General features: G+C 38.9%; 1 protein-coding gene across 1 annotated transcript; it reads left to right on the plus strand.

Annotated features, from left to right (window-relative positions):
• Nucleotides 509-5,221, plus strand: LOC109233286 (protein NRT1/ PTR FAMILY 5.6-like). Its single transcript, XM_019399102.1, has 4 exons — nt 509-753; nt 3,298-3,515; nt 3,600-4,144; nt 4,240-5,221. Exons 1-4 carry the CDS (start codon nt 597-599, stop codon nt 5,102-5,104), a joined length of 1,785 nt encoding a protein of 594 aa, XP_019254647.1. The 5' UTR covers nt 509-596; the 3' UTR covers nt 5,105-5,221.

Here is a 24,407-nt window from a genome sequence, read left to right on the forward strand (position 1 = left end):
CAAATAAATTGCACCTTCGAAAGGTTGCCTTATTCGGGAATCTCCGGATCTATGCTGATTTTCAACTTCCCGAAGCATTTCGTCGATTACCACGCCCTTCTTTATTTCTTTTTTAAATTTAATGCGTAATCAAATATTTTGAAAAGGGGAGGAGTATAACTTATCTCTTAAAAAAAGTGAAAATAAATTATTCAATTTATAATTCTAAATATAATCCCATAATTATCCTGATTTTAAACCAAGGGATCCCTAAGTGTTGAGTCGTGTTGTAGACCTTTACTATTTGTGTATAGCCGTACTTCTATGACATGTCGACAAATAGGAGAATCTGATTGGACAGTGGATAAAGGACTACTTTAATTTAGTGGAAGGGATTAATTATTGTTTTTTCTTCCTGTCACAATCATTGACAATAAATTCAATTTACTTTTGCATTCTTGGCTCACATAATCTAGAAACTTTGTCAATAGCAGTCAACAGGGATTCCTCTTTCTATATAAGTTGAGCAAAACCAAAGCAGCCAATCCACCAACTTGTTATCTCATCCACTTTAGTACTGATATATCTTTCTTTGGTATTTTAGAGCCAAATAAATAATGGATAAGATAAATATAGAAATGGAGCAGATAAAGAAAGCAGAATCAGTAGAAAATGATGAGCAAAAATGGGTTTGTGATTCTTCTGTTGATCATAAAGGAAGAGTTCCTCTTAGGGGTTCAACTGGTGTCTGGAAAGCCTCCCTCTTCATTATTGGTAAGCATTTATCCATGCATAACCAAATAGTTTCACTTGCACTCCCTTTCTTCACTTTTAGTTGTTGACTTTACACGCCCTTAAGAAATAATAATTGTAGTATATATTTTGCCATATAACCCTAATAATGATAATAGTTTCAAGTGTTTTGAAAAATGATTTGAGAAATGAGTAATTAATGGCAAAGGTAAAACGGAAAAAATATTGTCTTTCTCTTGATTTGCTAAAATGGACAAGTAAAAATATGTATTCTTAGTATAGTGGACAAGTAAAAGTGAAAGGAGGAAATATATTGAAGTCAGTTTTTCTCTTAAAATTAGAGTGGCTTCCACAGTTTATCTCCTTTACTGTCCGTTCTAGAGGGTGTTTGGATTGGCTTATTTTAAGTGCTTATTTACTTTTAAGCACTTTTGTAGTTTGTGTGGTGTTTGACAATGATAAAAAGTGCTTAAAAGCACTTACTTTTAGGCAAAAGTACAAAAATAAGCCAAAAGCCAAAAGTTGGATATTACCAACTTATGACTTTTGGTTTTAGCTTAAAAACTACTTTTTATAAGCCAATCTAAACACCCTCCTAGTGCTGAGCTATGACAACTAGCAACCAGAGGAGCACTCAGCTTATATTTAATGCGTTCAACTGAACCTGTTATTATATAGTATATACAACAACTATTAATGTTGAAGCCCCAATTTTTAAAATACTTAAGATAGTGTTAGGAATCTTGGGTAATAAACTTGACTACTAGTCATCCATAACTCCAGCTAGAATATATTTTAACATATATATACAAAGGAAATTGGTTAAGTCTAAACTGCGTTTCTGGTTTGTCTATCGTTCTATTCATGTCATGCACAAGTAGTAGGTAGTCATTAAAAAGGGCAAGAAGCACTTAAAAGGGTGTGTTAATGCCTCCTCGAGATAGCACTTGTCGTGTTATAAAACATTACTGTAAAATTCAGGTATGTCAAAGGAATTTGCCTACACGCTAGGTGGTCAACTATGTATTAAGCCAAAAAAATTACCATGTTTATCTTGTAAAATTGACGACTTTTGTCTTTATTGGCAAGAAAGAACTCCATAATATAAAAATAAAGATGAAATTTAGGGTGTTCCATAAACCAGAGAAAGGGGATAAGAATGCTATAAGCACAAAAAAAATCTAGAGGCTTCTAGATTCTTTTGTGCTTATAGCATTTGAAGATTAAGGGGGAAAAAGAAGCACAAAGAATAGACAGACGTCGTTGGGGTCCTTAAAAGCACTACTATAATGTTAAGGAAAGTGTTACTCACCACATCTTATCTCATTCTCTTAAATTTAATGGACCCCAACTTATCTAGAAATGTTACTAAAACAAGAAACTTGATGAGATATTTTTGGTGTTTTTTGTTTCTTGTTTCCACTAATGTTCCGTTGAGTCATTTATTCTCTTCAATTATCATTTATATTCAGGATATTCACTAAGAAAAATAACACTTAAATGATCAAGTAGTTCAGCTTTTAGCAAAAGAATAACTGCTTTGTTGGTCATAAGTACACCACAAAACAGTAGTTGGATTGGTCGTTAATTAGAGCGTTAGATATTGATTAGCACTACTCAAGAAATAGACTTTCATATCACTTAGTTGACACTCTCGACAAAAATAGCAAGTGGCCAATTATTGTCAAGTGGATAACTCACTGCTGTCCGCGACATCATTTTCTATTATTTTTAAAGAAAAAATTAGATTAAGTAAATAGAAAGATTAAGTAAATAGAAAGTTTATGGTCACTATTTGAATCCTAAGAACTCTAGTCCCAGCTAAGTTGCGCGGATACTTTGTTTTTGGTGTCGCACCCATCTCCACACGAGACGGGTGCGGGTGCGGGATACGTCCCAGATTCGGTCTACTAACTTAATATACTTTGACCTGCGTCCATCGATAAATTTGGGGGAAAATTGAGATTTTGATTTCTCAAAATAAAAAATAAAACAGATCTAAGACATGGAAAATAAAATACCTTCAATATTGTAGTACATTTGTCTCATATTTGCTGCTTTGTATTTCAGAAAAACCAAGAATATAAGGGGTCGTGTTCTGAGCTCGAAGGTAGACCGTAGCAGCGATATAGATAGATAGTTGGTGGAAGGCCTTGAGTGGCTTTCTTTTTCTCTTTATTTATAGCTCTATTTTTTATAATTTTGAATTTTCTTAGCTGAATCCCCGCACCCGTATTCATACCTGGACCCGCACCCCCGAGTCTTAAAATTTATATTTCGCCGAATCCGACACTCGGATCTGTGCCCGTACCAGATACTTGCACCCGAGTCTGAGCAACTTAGATTCCCAGCATAAGTTCCAAAGCTTAACTCCAGCCATTGCTGCTGCTATTGTGCTAGAATCATCCAAGTGACACCAAATATTAGACAGTATCTACTAACAACATTTTATTTCTTTACATCATTTTTATATTAAAATTGCAATTGCCACTAAGCATAACTATAGATGAGCTTTATATTGATTCACTTGGTTAAGAAACTGATTAATTGTTACCTTTCTAACAGTAATTGAATTCAGCGAGAGGCTGAGTTACTTTGGATTAGCAACAAGTTTGATTATATACCTAACAAAAGTCATACATCAAGACCTCAAAACAGCAGCAAAAAGTGTGAATTACTGGTCAGGAGTTACCACCTTAATGCCATTGCTTGGAGGTTTTCTAGCTGATGCATACTTGGGAAGATTTTCTACAGTTCTTGTCTCTACCACTGTCTACCTCCTGGTAACCTCCCTACTGGACAAGCGAAATGTTTCACGGATGGAGTAATTTTAATAAATAACTTTTTCCCTCGTTTTGCTAACGCAGGGCTTGCTTCTCTTGACAATGTCAAGAGTGGTTCCTAGTCTGAAACCTTGTGATAGTGACCTCTGTCAAGAACCTAGAAAAGTTCACGAGGCGATTTTCTTCCTCGCGATATACTTAATCTCAATTGGGACAGGAGGGCACAAGCCTTCTCTTGAGAGCTTTGGAGCTGATCAGTTTGATGATGATCATCCTGCGGAGAAAAAGAAGAAAATGTCGTTTTTCAACTGGTGGAATTTTGGGCTATGCTGTGGACTATTACTTGGTGTTACTCTGATTGTTTATGTTCAAGACCGCGTTAGCTGGGCTATGGCAGATTTGATCCTCACACTAGTTATGGCTTCTAGTTTGGTCATCTTCATTGTAGGGAGACCGTTTTATCGTTATAGAAAAGCAACTGGAAGTCCATTAACACCAATGTTACAGGTGCTTGTGGCTGCAATTAGAAAAAGAAATCTTCATCTTCCTTCAAATCCTACTCATCTACATGAAATTCCCAAATCAGAAACTAGCCAAAGGAGACTTTTATGTCACACCAAGAAGCTCAAGTAAGATTCGAAACTTGGTCAAGATTAGTGTTATGAATATACTCTTTAATTCAATGTAGGTACTATTGAAACAAATTTGTGACTCTACTTTATAGGTTCCTTGATAAAGCTGCGATTCTTGACGACAAACAAGATTCAATAGAACAGCAGCAGAATCCATGGAAACTTGCAACTGTGACAAAGGTGGAAGAATTGAAGCTAGTTATCAACACGATTCCCATTTGGCTAACCACTATACCATTTGGTATATGTGTAGCACAAGCTGCAACATTTTTCATCAAACAAGGCGTGACACTAAACCGAAAGATTGTTCACAATTTTGAGATTCCTCCTGCCTCAATTTTTGCCTTAGCAGCTGTTGGCATGATAATTTCTGTCACAACCTATGAAAAAATCCTCGTACCTGTCCTAAGACGGGCAACAGGAAACGAAAGAGGCATTAGTATTCTCCAAAGGATCGGTATTGGAATGATCTTCTCTGTTTCTACTATGATCATTGCAGCTCTAGTCGAAAGAAAAAGATTGAATATTGTTCATAAAAATCCACTCGAGGGCTCAGCTTCAATGAGTGTTTTCTGGTTAGCCCCACAATTCCTTATAATCGGAATAGGAGATGGATTTACCTTAGTGGGATTACAAGAATACTTCTATGATCAAGTACCTGATTCTATGAGAAGTTTAGGTATTGCACTTTACCTTAGTGTGATTGGTGCTGCAAATTTTATTAGCAGCCTCTTGATAACTATTGTGGATCATATCACTGAAAAGGGTGGCAAGAGTTGGTTTGGGAAGGATTTAAATAGTAGTCGGCTCGACTATTTCTACTGGTTGTTGGCTACCATCACAGCAGTAAATTTGTGTGTCTATGTTTTTGTTGCTAGGAATTATTCCTACAAGAATGTTCACGGTAGGACAACTATAGCTGTGGCTGATTGTGATGATCGTGAAGCAGTGGCTTAGTATATAAATATCCTTTAAATGTTTTACGTAATGTTTTTACTACGTTTATTGAAATAGTAATATCAGTGTATTCTGGCAAATTTAAAGGAAATAAGAAATCCTTCTTTTTCAATCTCAGTCCGTTGTATTTTGACTATTTCCTATCCATGCGGGTCTCTATCTTATTGACGATGACCTTTGGCAAAATTACACCGCGGATACCGCTTAGTCAAAATTTATCACTTCATCTATCTTATTTCATGCGAGACGATTTGGAGTACAAGATCAAACTATTTAATTTTCTGTGTGAATTCGTAAATAGAATCTTCAAGTTTTTTTGAAATAGAACTTACATATTTAGAGACTACATAAAAAGTACGTACGTCACAATAATCAATAATTTAAAAGGTAATGAAAAAATCGTGATTAGAGAAAAACTCGTTTGATATCCATTTTTACCTTGTCTTCATTTTCTTGTCTTTTTGCTTTATTCCTTTCATGGTATGCAAGATTTATTAAAAAATAAGCGAGAATAAGGTATCACTATTCATGTTTTATTTTTAAATCTTGTACATATAAAATATTCATGCTTTTTTCTTTACATACAAGAAGCGTGTTTGCCTTCTCAACCTTCCTATCTCATATTGAGCCAAAAAATATCAAGGAAGCATTGAAAGATGATGACTGGATTGCTGCTATACAAGATGAACTCATCAATTTGATAGGAACAATGTGTGGCACCTGGTTCCTCGACCTTCAGATAGAAATGTTATTGGAACCAGGTAGGTGTTCATATACAAGCTTGATGAGTTTGGGAATACAACAAGGAACAAGGCCAGGTTGGTGGTTCAAGGTTATAATCAAGAAGAAGGTATTGACTATGATGAGACTTTTGCTCCAGTTGCACGAATGGAAGCCATCAGGATTCTCATTGCCTTTGCATCTCATATGGAATTCAAATTGTTCCAAATAGATGTCAAGAATGCATTTCTAAATGGATATTTAAAGGAAGAAGTCTTTGTCAAACAACCACCTGGCTTTGAATGTCATGAGCACCCTGAACATGTATTCAAGCTCGACAAGGCACTATATGGTTTAAAGAAGGCCCCTCGTGCATTGTATGAAAGGTTGTCTAGGTTCCTTCTGGAAAACGGCTTTACAGGAGGGAAAATTGACAACACCCTTTTCTGAAGAAAAGAGGGAGGAGCCTGCTGATTGTGCAAGTTTATGTTGACGACATCATCTTTGGTGCAACAAATGATTCCAAGCTTATGGGAAGAGAGTTTGAGATGAGCATGATGGGGGAACTAAAGTTCTTCCTAGGACTGCAAGTTAAGCAAACCTCTAAGGGAACAATGATAAGTTAGTAGAAATACATTAAATAGCTTTTGAAGAGATTTGAGATGGAAAGCTCAAAGGCCATTGATACTCCTATTGCCACTGCCACTTGTCTGGACATGGACGAACCAGGTTCCCCTGTGAATGAGACCATGTATCGGGGTATCACTGGTTCACTCTTGTACCTCACAGCCAGCAAGCCTGACATTGTGTTCAGTGTGGGATTATTTGCTAGATTTCCAATCAAGTCCAAAGGAATCTTATCTGAAAGTTGCTAAGAGAATTTTAAGGTATCTCAAAGGAACACAAGACCTAGTCCTCTACTACCCCTCAGGAGACAATTTTGACTTAATTGGGTATGCTGATTATGCTGGATATTTGGTGGATAGAAAGAGCACATCTGGGATGTCACATTTTCTAGGATCATGCTTGATTTCATGGGGTACAAAGAAACAAAATACTATGGCTCTCTCTACTGAAAAAGCTGCATATGTGGCAACTACTTCCTGTTGTGCTCAATTGCTATGTATCAAGCAAACTCTGGAAGATTTTAATGTGTTTTCTGATTGTGTCCATTACTGTGTGATAACACAAGTGCTCTCAACATGGAAAATAACCCGATTCAGCATAAGAGGACAAAGCACATTGATGTACGACATCACTTTCTTAAGGATAATGTTGAAAAGGGTCTCATTTGCATGAAGTTTTGCAAAACGGAGGACCAGGTAGCTGATATCTTCTCCAAAGCATTGAGTAGAGAGCATTTTGAAAAGAATCGACTGGAGTTGGGACTAATAAAATTGAACTAAACACCAGGTTCCCCAATGATTGGCTATGAAGGAATAAAAAGTTAAACTGCTAAAAAGTATTTTCTGGTAATTTCTACATCAATTCTATACCGTTACAGGTAAACACTCATGGAAACTTCAGAGCAAACAAGTAGCTAATGATATTGCATTTTCGGTAGAAGGATGAGGCTCATATTTACAAAATTCAGTCAAGGAACCTGGTTCCCTTGACTCAGGTTAGTAGTTCCTTTTACACTTATACGCATTTTAAACGGCTATAAAAGTGTCACGTTATTAAAATATGTCCACCTTCTATCTCATCCTTTTTGAGCCCTTGCGTCACACTCGCTACAAACTGACCCGTCTACCTAGTCCGTTACACCCATTTGTAACTGGTCTCTCCTCCCCTCTAAATAAACCCAAAAGACGTCTTTCTCACAACTGTCTACATCAAAGCTATCAAACTCTTTTCCTCTCTCAGAAAACCCTCTCTCTCTCTCTCTCTCTCTCTCTCTCTTCTCTCTCTCTCTCTCTCTCTCTCTCTCTCTCTCTCTCTCGTGTCTTTACTCTCCAAAATCAACATGTCTACCTAGAATCCAGATTCCCAAAGGCTACCATTGTCACCTCCCCCTGCATCTTCGTCTCACGAAGCACTGCAACATGAGCCCGAGTCTTAACTTTCACCGAGTAAAGACCCCAACTTAGACCAACAACCACCCCATGTCTCCTCTCCAACCCCATTGAGTTATTTTTATCATCGTAGCCCGAAAATCAAACACCCAAAAAGATTGTCGCCTCAACCTCTCCCTCCGATTCGCTGGGAAAAATAGCAGAAGACGAAATAATAGACGGAGAAGAAGGACCAGAGATTTCGAGTCAGCAAGTTGGGGAGGTCACTGTAGCCCAAGAGGATGTTGTAGGTAGTGGTGAAGCATCATAAGTGCCTATCACTCCTTCTGCTCTGACGTTTGATCTGAATGTTGCCTCTCTGTTAGGTAATGCCTCTCTTGCATCTGTTGATTCCACATTGTTGGGTGTGAGTGAGATAGAAGCTATAGAGAATATGCTACTTATTGCTACCGAAGGAGGGTTGGTTGGGGAGTATGACTGTGGTGATGTGACCGTTGGGTCTCTGGGGGAAGGAGGAGGAAATGGAGTTGGAAGTAGGGAACTGGTGCCTCATGGTAACTTGGTGCCAGTTAATACTATAGGGGAGACAATAGAGGGACATGATCCCTCTGCCCAAGAAAAGCACCCCGCTCCTACTTGGGATGAAACCCCATGCTCTATAAAAGAGCCCCTGGATAGTACTGACCCTGCTCCTTCTCCTCACTTTGGCAGTGCCATTAGAATTTGTAATTCCTGAGATGAGACCTTTGTCTGAAGACGAGAATTATAACAATGAGGAGGATTATGATGATGTGACTGTGGCAAGTTTTATTGCTGCTTGAAGTGGTAGGGCAGCTCCCAAAGAGCCCGTTCTTAAAAGACCCACTACTAGGTAGCAGAAGAAAGAAGCTCTAGAGAATGCTTTGAAGCAAAACAAAGAGAAAAAGAAAAGAAGAAGGTTGGTGAAAGGGGGAAAGTTATTGAATAAAGAGGATGTGCCTCTGGAAAATATTGTGAATGTTGACGATAAAGAGGTGAGTGAGGAACCTGCTTCCTTGGTTCGTAAATCCTCTAAATAGTCCGTGCTTGCAATGCCAAAGAGAGGATCATCTGTGAAAGGGGTGGAGATTGATAAAGAGAAGAGTGTCGAAGAAAAGGAGTCCGGTGAGGAAAGCAAGTTTAAAAAGAAGGAGAAAGTGTGAAGAAGTCTCTGAAGAGGAAGACAAGTGACAACGAGGAACCTGGTTCCTCCAAGAAAGCCAAAGTAGAAGTGTCTGAAGTCGAGAGAAAAGAAAATCTGAAGAAGCAAAGTGTTACACCCCGCGATATTACGTCAATATTACGTCCCGCAGTATTATATTACGACAATGTTATGCTCTGCAGTAAAATGTTACGATGATGTCACCCTCTGTAGTATTACATTACGGTGATGTTACGCTTCGTAGTAATAAGTTATGACAGTGTTGCACCCTGCAGTATTGGACGTTGAATTTGTCGTAAGGTAATTGACATCAGTCCAAGGAAAAGATTATTTGGGGATTATAAGGATCATAAGCGATGAGTAAATTCGTGAAGGTAAGAGGGTAAGTAAAATCGAAGAAAACGAATTTTGTCAAAGTTTGGCATTTTGGAATAAAATACGGCCCGAGCTAAAATACCCGGTATTTATGGACTAGTGCCATACAAGGTACTACATGGCCATGATAGTAAGGTGTATAAGGTATGTGAAAAGTGAGTAATATTTCAAATAAGTGGGAATAATTCTCAATTTTGCGGGTAATTGATTAATTATCGGGTAACAAAATATTACCCGGTTAACTAAAATGTGGATAAAAATTAACAAATCACCCCAACAAAGGAAACGTGGCAGCCAACTAATTTAACATAATGACTCATATAATAGGTGTCACAATATGAGAGTAAAAGGAAAAGATTTATTTTATCTGTTTTGAGGGGTGAATAGAACCTTGGGTGTGAATCGGTATTATCACTTCTTCTGCATCATACAATGTTCTCTGGAAGTCAATTAAAAGGAAGAAGCAAAAATACTACTACTAAGAGAAAGCAACAAAAGGGTTTCGATCCTTAATATTTGGTCTTACAACTTAAATGGACAAGATGCTTAGCGAAATGGGTCTTCCCAAGTCTACTGCCTATATTTTCGCTGCTCGTAGCCTTATTACTGCTAAGGACGTATTGTCATTGATAGAATTTGAGCTTGAGAAGTTGTTGCAAAAAGAACTGAAATTCATTTTGACCTCATAAATCCAATCTTGAATAATTCAAACTTGTGTTTAGCAAGGTCTTAAATCCAAGGAAATGGAACGTTGTTTCTTGGTTGGTTCTTCAGACCCGTGCGTATTATTGAGATATTGCATTGTTGTGGTCTAGGATCCTTCATGTTGCTTTGGTTTTCATATTGTGAATGAGCTGCTTCGATGGTAGTGGGAAATGTTGTCAGTCCGTCAGATTGCAATACAAGCTCTTGTCCTATCCGTGATTGCTACAATAAAATCTCATACCAGACTACTTAATACAATACTTAACAACGTGAGATTTTGCGATCCTAAGGGAGTAAGGTGTAACCTTTCCTAAGAATATCATGCGAATTTTTTTCCTACTCCAGGTATGTTAAGGCTATTCCTTCTTTCTTTTGGCATGATCCATACGATACGAACGAAACGTGCAAATGCACAAATTCCATAAATGACTCTATTCATAGAAGTGTTAGACATATCTATGTTCTTGAATTTTCATGTGTCATAATATATTATCTTCTGTTTATGGGTCTCAGAATAATACTCAGCTGGAAAAGTATATCCGGAAGGAATATTGGGATTATTACGTATTTTTCATGCATTTCATACATGTGCATTGACCCATGAACAGATGGCGTTATATACGCGTATATATGTAAATATATGTATATGGGATATGGGAAAAGGTTACGGCGTTATATATGCACCACCACCTGATCAGTTGGTATATGATAATGATGTTGCCCACAGTGGCTGAAATATGATTCAAACGGCGTTATATACGTATATATATATGTATGTATTCAAATGGCGTTATATATGCATATATATATATATGTATGTATTCAAACGGCGTTATATACGCGTATATATGTATGTATATATGTATATGGGATATGGGAAAGGTTATGGCGTTATATACGCACCACCACCTGATCAGCTGGTATACGATGATGATTTTCCCCACACTGGCCGGTATGATATGATGGGACGCCCTCAGAGGCTAATGACGTTATGAAACATGTACCTATGCACGACATGACATTCATACGCATATGCATGACTCTAGAAGTAATTTATGATTTACAAAGTTATTCAGACTTGCAGGTTGAGTCATGTACTCTATATTTCTTCCATGTCTCTTATGTACTTACTTATGTGCCTTACATACTCGGTACATTATTCGTACTGACGTCCCTTTTGCCTGGAGACGCTGCGTTTCATGCCCGCAGGTCCCGATAGACACGTCGAGAGCCCTCCACATAGGCTATCAGCTCAGTGGAAGATGTTGGTGCGCTCCATTTGCTTCGGAGTTGCCTGTTTGGTTAGTATGATCTAGACGTGTATTGTTTGGTATGGCGGGACTCTATCCCGACCTTTATGACATTTATGTACTCTTAGAGGCTTGTAGACATATGTCATGTATATGAAAGATTGTACGGCCTTGTCGGCCTACGTTTTGTGTTTATAAAGGATCATGTTGGCCTATTAGGCCAGTATTTCACGTGTATATGATGATGTAATAAGAAAGATACATTTTGTTGGTACTCGGTCGAGTAAGGTACCGGGTGCCCGTTGCGGCCCATCGGTTTGGGTCGTGACACAAAGAGTGCTAGAGAGCAGAGCATTTGACACAGACCTTCTTGAAATGTCAGGCATGAGACAGTTGTTTGCAATCTACGAGTTTCATACGTGGACTCATCTGTTTACCGTTCAAAGTCCCAAGGTTTATGAAGAGGAGGATCGCAGTTTCTACGCAGATCCATTTACTGTAGAAGACAAACAATATCTACTTGAAGGTTAATGGAGTAGATTTTGTGATGGATGATGCTGTTCTAGGAAGTTTCTCGAGTGTGCCCACTGAGGGGCTATCATCTGTTGAAGGGAACCGTTCCCCTGACTTTAGAAAGATCATTCTAAAAGCTCAGGCTTTTGAAGGAGGGGAACGGGTGCACTAGAAGGCCTTCCTTCCAGAGTATCAGCTTATGTTTGTGAAGGTGAACAAGGTACTGCTTCCACGCACAGAGAGATGTTTTGTTACTTCGAAAGCGGACTTGTTCCTCATGGAAGCACCGGATGCATACACTACCAGCCTGGTCTTATGATTGAACATATGAAAAAGGTGGCAGACTTCAAGGACGGGAACCATGGTTTGCCTTATTTGTTCTTGCTCACTAGAGTGTTTGAATTCTTCAAAGTCCCTTTGGGAAGAGTAGCAGTGTGAACTCGAAAGCAAACTTTCTCAATGGCAACCTTGGATGAATACGAGTGTATAGGCAAGAAGGGGGGTGTTGGCATCAATTCTACTATTTCTCAGTTAATTGATGCTCAAACTGCTGCTAACGAGGAAATAAGGAGGCTGAAGTCTAGGATGCAATTCTCGAGGGATAGCTCAGTCAAGCCAAGGAGGAACCTGGTTCTAGTAGTGCACAAGGTGCAGAGGTTGCCCGCTTGACTGCTGAAATTGCAGACCTAAGGAAACAGGTTCAGGACCTGAAAGAGTAGCTGATAAACGAGCAGCGGTCTGCAAATGCTTGAGTGGATATTCTTCTTAAAGCCCTTGCCTCTTCATCCTTCCCTCCCTCTTCCAATGCCCCTAAAGTAGTTCCATTCTTAGTGTCTAGTTGAACGATGTTTGTTTTAAACCTAGTGCCCTTTTTTTTTGGCTTGCTATTTTATGACTGTGGCATTTTAAGTCTATTTTTATGTGGATGTTTTGTAAAAAATGGTACTACTGCATTTGTTTTCTTCTCAAATTAATTAATAAGCATCTCTGCTTTTTGCTATGCATGTTATACTCTTGTGCCCTGTTTTTTATTTATGCTATGTGCACACAAGTGGCATGAGTTAACTTTGCTGGACTTCTTTTTACATTTACTTGCATATATTCTTTTTATGATGCCAAAAGGGAGAAGAAAATTGAAGGGGGACAGAAAGGCAAACAGGTTCTCAGGGGGAATAAAATTAATCCGCAGGGTGAATTGTATGGAGATCTGGTTCTCAGGGGGAACTTCAATTCTAAATTTGTCATCATCAAAAAGGAAAAAATTAATAAGTTATGTGGCTTTGTATTTTGATGATTTAACAAATTTTATATGAGAACCAGATAAGGAACCTAATACACAGCCTCAAAGTGCTTAGAACAACAAGTCATATGTCTGGCACAAGTTCCAATATTATAAGTCAAAGAAACATCAGAGGGAACAGATGGCTATCAGTTCCTCCAGTCACAGTACAAGTCAACTCCTTATAGCTGTTGAAGTCGCTGCACTATTGCACTGCACATGCAACTTTACATCAGTCACTTTATGGAGCATGCCTTGTTCCGGATACTTGCTTACATCATCCCAATGACCTCACTTATATATTACCAACATGAGGCAAGGGAAAATGCACATTTGAAAATCCTAAATCGTTAAGTCTCTCTCAAATGTGTTGTTGCCTTCATTGACTCCAAGGCTTGAAGAACAAAGTAACAACAAAAAAAAGGACCAGATCCCAGCCCTGAGTTTATCGTGTGTCCTTAGTATTGTTGTATATTTGTTATTGTTATCCACTTGTAATTCCTACTCAACTTAGTTAGAAGCATCTTGTAGTATATCTTCTGTAAATCATAAACCGTGTTTTTGTGTTTTGCTAAAGTTAGTCGAAGTTGTGAGCTTTGTAATAGAGTTATTACAAAGAGGCTTGCAATAAAGTTATTGCAAGTAGGTGAAGGATTAAGAGTTTAGTTCCTAGGTTACAATAAGTTATAATCTAAAGTTACTCGGTTAGTGAAGGTAAAATCCTACGAGTGTAGGTTGTGGTTTTTAATCCCGTGAGCTGGGAGTTTTCCACGTAAAATACTGTTGTGTCATTTATTTACTATATTTTGTGTGTTGTTCTGTGGGAACTGATAGAGAACCATGCTCTCTATACAATTTTGTGGACTATTAGTTTACATCAAGGGTGCTTAGTTTAATTAAATATGCACCTAACTTGTCGTGAAGTGCATAAGACGATCATCGGAGAAATTAATGCAGCAAATTATACTTTTCAATTGGCCTAATTAACAATAATGACTTGACCTAATTTTCATTTTTTTGCTCTTAGAAGAAGTATGTGATGATTGAAGATGAACTAAAATCAAACCTCAACCAATTGAGATTCTGGCAATATCAAATTGCTTTTAAAGATAAAATAGAGATTCCAATTTCATCAAGAAAAATAAGAAACAAAAGTCAGCGATCTTTTTATACTTCCTCAATTTCAGTTTTATACGCACCATTTGGCCTTTATATATAAACTTTTGATCAACATCGTAAGTGTTTATAAGCTAAAATCAGCCATAAGTCATAAGTTGGTCATTCCCAACTTATAATTTTTCGGCATAAGCACTTTTAGTTTAGCCAAGATTTTTTTTAGTTTATCCGTAATAATATTTTTTTCAAAATAAATTTTCTAACTTTCTCTTAATTCCATCATTGTTCATCGGTTTTCTTTATGAAAGTAAAGCAATTGGTGCATGAGTTGTGTGATGACCCAAAAGGTCATCTTATGTTTTGGAACTCGATTCTGTGTTCCGAGACCTTCAAAACCTCATTTTATCCCTCCTCGATTTGCATGCGCAATCCGAGCGTGTTTTCGAAAAGCTTTTATGTGGAAAGTTGAGAAAAAATAATAATTTTTGCCTCTAAAAGTTGATTTAGTTGACTTCGGTCAACGTTTTGAGCAAACGGACACGGACTCGTATTTTGACAGTCTCGGTGGGTCCGTATTGAAATATATGACCTAGGCATATGCCTGGAATCGGATTCAGAGGTCCCTAGCCCGAGTGATGAATTTTTATTAAAAATTGTAAGTCTGAAAATCTAATGGTTTAAAGAATTTGATTAATGCTTGATCTCGTTGGTATCAGGACCGTATTTTGGTTCCGGAGCCCGGTACAGGTTTAATATAATATTTAAGTCATGTTTGTGAAATTTGGTGAAAATCGGTTTATTTGACGTATTCGGGCGTCCGGTTGAGAAATAGGAATTTCAAGGTGTTCATAAGAATTTCATGTTATTTGGTGCTAAATTCGTAATTCTAGGTGTTATTTTGGTGATTTGATCGCACGAGCAAGTTCGTATGATGTATTAAGACTTGTCTGCATGTTTGGTTTGGAGCCCCGAGGGCTCGGGTGAGTTTCGGTTAGGCAACAGAGTGATTTGAACTTAGGAAATTTTGCTGGTATGCTTCCGGTCTGCAGACTTCGCAATTGCGAGGTATGGCTCGAAAATGCGAGCCTCGCATTTGCGAAGAAAGTTCGCTTTTGCGAGAAGTGGAGCTGGGAGGGGACCTTCCAATTGCGAAGCTCAGGATCGCAATAGCGAAGCTCAGGATCACAATTGCGATCAACATTGGCCGCATTTTCGAACGATTGTTCGCATTTGCGATGTTAGCAGGCGTAGGACAGTCTTCGCATTTGCGAAGGGATGTTCGTATTTGTGGGATTCGCATTTGCGAACCCCTAATCAAAAATGCGATACCTGCAACTGGTCAAAATGATTTTGGACTGGATTTGTCACTCATTCTTCAATTTCTCAAAAACCTAAAACACAAGAGGCAATTTTCCAAAGACTCCTTCCTCCCCAAATCATAAGTAAGTGATTCTTATCTAGTTTCTTTAAATCTTTCAATTCATTTTATAAGATTTCAACCTAGAATCTAAGGTTTTCATGGTGGAATTGGGGATTTTTGGGTGAAAATTAGGGATTTCGAAATTTGGGGTTTTAGACCTCAAATTGAGGTCGGATTCCAAAATCAGTTGTACATCCGAGATCGGGAGTGAATGGGTGATCGAATTTTGGTCCGAATTTCGGATTTGGACCAAGCGGGCCCGGGTGTTGACTTTTGTTGACTTTTCCAAAAATGGCCTAAATTGAATTCCTTGCCATCGTGGGTAGTTCCTAAGACTTAAATTGAACCGTTTGGTTGGTAATTTGCTAAATTCTATTGGTCCGAAGGCTTTTGTGAAGGGAAAAACTGTGATTGAGCTTTGAGTTGGCCATTGGAGCGAGGCAAGTGTTGTGTCCAACTTTGACTCGAGGTATTAGGGATCCCTGACTTAATTGCTATGTGAAAATCCATGTGTGTGGTGTATAGGTGAGGTGACGAGTATCTATGCACCTCCAATTCATCTGTTTTGCCTGTTTTCTTCCTGTTCATAATATATTGTTTCCTACCTTAACTGCTACATATTTAACTAGTATTTCCACGCTTAATTGCTACTTGTCGGACATTGTTTTTCATTGTTGAAGGTACTAGCTATTCTGTAGTTTCATTATCTCATATTATTGGCTCAAATCGGTTATCGGTGTTTTATGGTATATTTTGGGTTGGTTTCGCTGACTAGTATAATTTGAGTGAAGTTTCATAACTGTACAGCTTTCCGTTTGCTTTAGTTTGAGGTTTAAATATTGTGGAGAGTTTTGAGCAAAATTGTGAAATTCCTGTTCTTATTGTATGATTGGTACTGATATGGTGGGATCGGGTTGCACGCCGCAACAAGAGGAATAAGGGTTGTATATTGAGGAGGAATAAGGGTGAAATGCTATTATATTGTGGGATCGGGTTGCACGTCCCAACAGGAGTAATAAGGGTGGTATATTGAGGAGAAATAATGGTGAATTACTATTGTACGGTAGGATCAGGTTGCACGCCGCAACAGGAGGAATAAGGGTGGATTGATATAGAGTAATAAGGGCGAATGTTCATATTGATACTGATTATATGGTGGGATCGGGATGCGCGCTGCATCAGTTTATGTGTTTATGTATCTTTCTTCTACTGTGTAGGATATTCTGTAGTTTTGTATCTCCCTTAAGGATTGGTTATTGCTGGGTACTGATAAGATACTTGAGTTCTATATTCATTCCTTGTGAGTTAGTGTTTTTGTTCCGTACATCTTTCCGCTTTATTACATATTGTATACAGGTTATATTGTAAATGCCCCATCGTAGCCTCGTCGCTACCTCGTCGAGGTTAGGCTTGGCACTTACCAGTACATGGGGTCGGTTGTACTGATACAGCAATCTGCACTTTCTGTGCAGATTTTGGAGTAGGTAGTGGCTGATTGAGAGATTGGCTGCACGTTCAGTTTGGAGACCCAAGGTAGTCCTTCCGGCGTCCGCAGGCTCTGGCGTCCCCTTCTACATTTTTACATTACTGTTTTCTTTCTTTTCAAAATAGTTGTAACTTCTTTCAGACTGATGTTTGTAGAAAATCTTAGTATGTTCCTGAGTTGTAACACCGGATTCTAGGTAATAATAGCTACAATATTGGTAATAGTATATATACACAGAGGTTGTTTACTTACATCCGCAATTATTTCTACTTATTTTAGTTTGCTTACTCTTAAATCATTGAAATAGAAAGGAAATTGGTTAATAATACTCTAACGTTGGCTTGCATAGCAAGTGTGATGTTAGGCGCTATCACGGTCTCGAGGGTGTGAATTCCGGATCGTGACAAGCTGCCTACATCTTATGAGGTGAGGCGGATCCATGATTTAAATTTTATCAGTTTAGATGGGTAATTTTACCACTTCCATCTAATTTACTGCATTCAAAATATATTATTTATACATACTTCGTAGATTTTTAGCATATATACATGATTTAAGCCGAATGTTATGAGTTCAGATGAACTTAATAAGTTGGTCACACTACTGTAGAATATTTAATATGTGCAGTAAAAGTAAAATATGATACAACTCAGAAACAATAATTTGTCAATAGTAGTCAACATGAATTCCTCTTCCTAATATAAGGTGAGCAAACCAAAGCTTCCATTCCCACCAACTTGATATCTCATCCACTTTAGCACTACTAAATACCATTTTTGGTGTTTTAGAGCAAAATATGAATAACATAAATGTGGAAATGGAGAAAATAAAGAGAGCAAAATCAGAAGAAATTGATGAGCAAAAATGGGTTTATGATACTTTTGTGGATCTTAAAGGGAGAGTTCCTCTCAGGGCTTCAACTGGCGTCTGGAAAGCCTCTCTCTGAAAGTGCAAGAGAGATGGGGTGAATTGTAATTTTTCTTCTCTTTTTCGACGTAGTCGACTAATTTGTTTTTAGTGGACTGGGCTTTTCAGGGACAAAATACAAAAGATAAATTACAGAAAGTAAATGGCACAATATGTTTTATACTGGTTTGGATTCAGAGTGAATCCTACGTCCATTCCCCTTGGGTTGCAAGGGTAATATCTTTCAAGTAAAAGTAGCTTAATACAGATGGGTTGATGTTGTTATACACTGGTCACGTCCAAATGCACGCCTCTAAAGAGGTATGACATGGTCGTGTTCAATCATAAAACCCAACAAAGAGTCGGGATCGAATCAACAAGGAGCTAAGATTGGAGTTAGTAGTATATATTCGGAGTAAGTATGTGACGTATCCAGATTGCACTTCCACAAATAGGTTTTTATTTTTAATCCTAAAATTAAGCTAATAATTGCAAATCTAAAGATATAAAACTAGAGGTAAATGTTTTTGAGTGTTTTCCAAATATATAAAAGGCCTAGGGCTGTGACCATGACCTAGGTGCTTGCCTAATAGGATAAAGATTTTTATGCTCGTTTTATTGACTGGGGTGTATTATCGCTCACAACACTACGTTGCCCACTCAATACCTCTCGGTCAGATTGTGGTTTTGCCCAATTTGTCTTCCTCAAGTCCAAATGGATATTTACCAAAACGGTTGATAAGAGCTCAAGTCGGGTTATTACTATCTCTAGGTTGAACCCTTTAATTGGGTTAATCAATCTCTCAATTGATCCAATTCCTAGTTAGCTAAGTTAACCTAGACTAGGTCCCTCTTTCTCATGAAGAGACTAAGTCAAATAGGCATGAATCAATATTTGAAACTATTAATTCTACAATTGATGCATGAACCAAGCAAAATAACAAACACCCATTCATAAATAAGCATAAAATTTAATCACCCATAAGGTTTACACACTAGGGTTGGGTCATAACCCTAGTGAATATCTAGCTACTCATAGTGGGTGTAGAAGAAAACAAAGAAGAAAAGATAATAAAACTTATATTGACTGATTAAAATACAGGAATCCAATGTTAAATCACCAAAATAAGCTAAAGTTTCCTAAAGAAGCAGAGTGAAACGGCTACAGCACTTCAAAAATTCAAAACTTGACCTAATTTTGTGAAACTCTTCTATTTATACAAAGCTGACAATTTCGGACAAAAATGCCCCTCGGGAGGCTTTGCGGCCGCACAATTCCATGTGCGGTCCACAAAATTCTTTATTTTACAGGAGCTGGGGTTCTGTTGCCGCACAATTCTTGACTTCGATCGCGAGGCAACATTTCTACGTTTCGCAAATTTAGTAATATGGGCAGGGCACTCTTTTGCACTCCGCAGATGTATGATTGCGGCCGCAAGATAATCTTCTAACAACCGCACAAATCTTGTGCGGACCGTAATTTGAGGAAACTCTTGACTTGGCCTTTCTGTTACCTCTCCGAACTTTGATCCTAGACCAGCTTTTGCGGCCACAAAATTCATGTGCGGTCCATAATTAGCTCCGAAATCCGCTAAACGTTCCTTCCTTGATTGCGACCGCAAATGGAATTTTGCAATCCTCACTTTGTAAGCTTCTGTGCCTTTTATTGCCTTGGTTTAGTTACTCCTTTTTTAGTTAGATTTTATCTTGAGAGCTCAATTTCCATCATTCTTGCAATTTTACACAATTTGATCAGTTTCGGAAATACAATTCAATGCTTTTAGACTAAAACAAAAGCAAAAAGGCACTAATAAGCAGTCAAAACCCCTACTTATCAACTATCCCAAACTTAAGTCTTTGCTTGTCCTCAAGCAAATAGAATAGTTCCCACCTCCAAAAGTTAAGGGACATTACAGTTAACCACGTGTGAACCATTCACACCTCAGTTGGGACCAACAATTACCCACACCACTCATGCATTATTGACAAGGCAACAAGTAAAACATTTAAGCACATATAGCTCTAATGTGACATTCGAGAATCAAGGGTTGACTTTACTCATCAAGGAATATCGCTCTATCTTGTAGGTCATGGTGGATCCCATACTCTTCCTCCTCCACTTTCCAATTGTCAAGCTCACTTAAGAATATAGCACTCAGTTCAAAAGTTTATGAAAGGTTCACTCATCTCTCTCAAGAGAATATCACAAGTACGACTTCTAGTACCATAGGCTTGCCCCTCATTTAGATCACCAATAATGTATCTCACTCGGCTCAAAATCATGTAGGACTTCTTTCAGGATGTAGTGAAGGCTCTTGGATTAGGGATTGAGACAATATAGATTAGTGGTTACACCTTCCTTAAGTACTCCATCTTTCATTTCTCGGCTCACTCTTTGCCAATTCCTTGAGGCATTTTTCTTTTCCACGGGGGACTAGAGAGGCTTAACATCCCTCTTTCTTGATCAATACATTCATGTTTCTCCATGTTTGGGAACATTGCCTTTCCTCGAATCCCTTCAACTCTTTCATTTATTCATTTTTTTGCATTTCTCTTTTTTGTTCTTTTCTTTTCTTTGCCTTTCCTTCTCATTATTTATTTTATCTTTTTGTGCCTTCATACCTCTTTCAAGTTCTTCGTCTCTCCCCCAAACTTACGTTTTTAGCTCATTGTTTCACAAAAAGTGTTAAGGAAAGCTTGGGTGCCAAGAGATGGTCACGACAGAACGAGTAAAGGCTTGTAACATGGTTTTCAAATGATAAAGGCTAAAGGCTCGAAGGGGTGGACTAAGGATGACATCATTGGTAGGCAACAGTAAACTCAAACGGGCCAAGGAAAGCCTACAATCACTTCTCAACCCAAGCAAAACTTATGATTTCGCCTTAAAACACATTCGGGGCAAGTTATAGACCTTTCGCACGGGTACTTGTACTAGCAACAAAATATCTCACCCCTCACGGAACTAGATTATTAATGAGGATAGAATCGAGGGCCCACAATGACCACATTAAAAATTGAAGATCATTATGGTCTAATTAGACCACTCGATGATATAAAAGTCAACACAAGAGTCACAGAGTCACTAACTAGAGCTATTTCCTTTTAAAAATCCTTGTCTCTAACCATAAGCACCTAGTTAAATGTGTTGGTGCCAAATAAAGCATGTTTGACTCTTTGATTTTGACTTAATCATGTCTTTTTATTCATTATTACTACTATTATCACCTAAACACAAAATGGACTCATTCCCATAAGAAGGTTGTCACGCCATCCATCGCTGGAAAGAGTCACCTGGTTCACACAACAACTACCTTTGGAAAGAACCGTGGCATTAAGAATATCCACTGGAACGTATAAAGAAGCTACTAAATCAAACACTAACTAATAAGGAAATAAATATAAAGAAGCTATGAAACAAAAACTACTGAAAGCAAAAAGAATGTACATATTGAGAGAGAAAGAGAACGTATATACATAATGAGAGAAGATAGAGAATATATACATCATGAGAGAAGGGGGGGAATATAAACATAATGAGAAAGAAAGTAGTATCAAATTATGTACAGGCCAAATGTCTTAGAATAAGCAATTAAGATCAAATAAACTCCACCCCCCTCCCAAATAAAAATAAACATTGTCCTCATTGCTTACAAAATAGGAGTAAAGGAAGGGGAAGAGTGAAGAAGACTCCATATGGTTCCTTGGACATCTCCGTGTCGACAACAACGTCCCCGTCCTGAGTCTCGTCCAACTGGATCTCATCATCCTCAACTGGGAGTGACTGGGTTGGTGAACATCTGGCGCACTGCCTCGGCAGTGTTGGAAGCCAAGTCTGGCTACTCAGACTGGCCAGCTGGTGCCAATGGAGCTGATGGTGCTATAAGAGCTGGATCAATCAGAATCTCAAATGGGATATCTCCGGCTGCTGCAATATTGGTCACCTGTCTCTGGAGCTTGTCAACTAATTTCTTGGAAGCTTGGGACTTTCTCATTTTCTTTACTTCCTTTCCCAGCCCTCAATCACTGACCCATGTTGTACCAAACTTTTCATTATGGTAGTCTGGTTCTCCAGGAGCTTCTTCAATGTATCTTCCACTGCCGGAGGAATCTGAGGTGCCGAAATGGATGACTGTGCTGAAATAGTACTGGATATGTCATACAACTTTGTAGTGGCTATCTACATCCAGTCATTGTGGCTCGCCATTGTCTAGGAGACTCGCAGCGCAGAAAGTGGAGCAATAGGCATGGGCACCACTTTCAAAGCCGACATGGAACCTGTGGCAGGAGATGCAGTGGGAACTGAAGATGGTGGTGGAGTCATCGCTGCAGCACTAGAGGAAGGCTCGGCCGAAGAGGATGGAATGTTAGCTTCCTCCGCAACTACCATAGTTGGCTCATCAGATTGGCATGTGGTGGTAGACGGAAGACTTTTTCTCTTAGGGTTGTTCGCATCCATCAAAGAATACCATGAGAAGGGCTTCTTCGGCCGCACCTTCGTGTCATAATCCCTCGGCTCTATCCCGCATCCGTGAGATACTCTGTAATAGTGTTTGGATACGGGTAAGATGAGTTGGCTTGTCTAGCAATCACAGAGATGTTGGCCGACATCACGACACCCACATTGATCGGGTACCCGGCCATGATAGAAGCAACTAGAACTGCCTGCGGAATTGGAAGATAAGTCTCATTCTGGCACGGGTCTAGTCTACTACAGACAAAGGTCTTCCACCCCTTCACCTCAAAGCTCAGAGTGTTCCTCTGAACAAGAACCCCTACTGTGATCCATAGTGTTGGTGGCCCAGGAGCTGCTAGTATCTCTGCTAACCAAGGACGGACTACCTCCCCAAGTGCGCATTTCTCTAAGTACTCTGTGGTCTCGACATCATCAAAACCCAAGTAAGTGTTCAATGTGTGCTGGTCAAATCACAACTTGAGATTTCTCACTTTTGTTACCTTTGTCCCCTTCTTGATGTGCGCCATATTGGCATAGAATTCCCGGACAATGTACTCATTTGCATCCACCACGCTCTGGGTATACCACATCCACCCTTTGCGTCCTCAAAACCGTCTCAAAACTGTAGGGTTGCACTTTTCTAAGTCTTTCAAATGGAACTGACGCTCAAGAGTGAGCGACCTCACTGGGCACCATTCGCGAAAACTGGAGAAAGCTGCTAAGCTGACAAACCGGTCTTCCCATAACTCTTTATTCTTTGACCTTTCAAGGCCAGTAGCTGTCGCATCTCCCCCTCGACCATCAACGGGGATGTCATCAATAGTAATATCTGGTGCCTCAGGGATAGATGTAAAGGAGGGCTCGGAATCCTGACTAGCACTTTCCGAACCCTCGAAAGTGCTTTTAGATGTGGATGACTCGTCCCTAAGTTGATACCGTCCTGGTGGCTTTGATTAGGCAGCCGACTGCTCTTGAACCGAGTTGTCCTCTGACGCTTCCCTATACGGGCCATAAGAACTTGACTCAGAAGGCTCTGCATTTCTCCCTCAGCCGGTTGCAGCCTTCTTTGTGATTATCTTTTGTAGGGCGAGGGGTAAAGTATTCTTGCCTCGACCCTTGGAGGGTTCACCCCTCCCCTTTGAAGTATCACCTCTGCCCCGAGATCTAAACATTTTTTGTACCAAGCAAAAGCAGGTGTCAGTTGCAATTCAAGTGCAAACTTAGAAGAGCACACCAGAGAGACAGTGAACAACACAGTTTAAAACATGCTTGTAGGGTAGGAAGTTGCGGTCCGCAGAATTCTCATTGCGGCCGCAGAATTGAATTGCGGTCCACACAATTCTCATTGCGCCCGCAACTCAGACACCACCAATATGCCAACTCTTTGATAACAGAGAATTAGTTATTTTGTGGTCGCAACGAGTTTTCTGTAGTCCGCACATCTTCTATTATGGCTGCACATGTGACTCATCAAATTGACAACTCTCTAATAGCAGAAAAAGAGAAGTTCTGCGGCCGAAGTGGGTTTTCTGCGGTCCGCACATTTTTAATTGCAACCGCAGAACCCTTCCTTACTAGGTATCCTAGATTCAAATTCTGCGGTCCGCATAATTACTTATGCGGGCGTAGATTTCAAAACAATTATAATAAGATTTCTAGGGTTTGCAATTTTTCACACACATTTGACATGGTAGCAGCGTATAATCGTCAAAATCTATTTACCCATTCCCCATAGAGCAATTACCAATTGAACCACTACATTTTTAACCCCACATGGTTGTATAATTGAATTCTACTAACAAATGGCTAAAACTAACTAGCAAGTTGTAAATTAAACTAAAAACTGAAAAATTCTACAAGTAACTGAGGCGTTCCAGATATGAAG

Source organism: Nicotiana attenuata, chromosome 10 (genome assembly GCF_001879085.1).
Source record: "Nicotiana attenuata strain UT chromosome 10, NIATTr2, whole genome shotgun sequence".
NCBI lineage: Eukaryota > Viridiplantae > Streptophyta > Magnoliopsida > Solanales > Solanaceae > Nicotiana > Nicotiana attenuata.

Excerpts from the sequence above, each read along its gene's own strand:
- LOC109233286 (XM_019399102.1), top strand. The coding sequence starts at position 597 with ATGGATAAGATAAATATAGAAATGGAGCAGATAAAGAAAGCAGAATCA. Across the intron at positions 754-3,297 it reads AGCCTCCCTCTTCATTATTG|TAATTGAATTCAGCGAGAGG; the intron begins GTAAGCATTTAT and ends CCTTTCTAACAG. Across the intron at positions 4,145-4,239 it reads TGTCACACCAAGAAGCTCAA|GTTCCTTGATAAAGCTGCGA; the intron begins GTAAGATTCGAA and ends TCTACTTTATAG.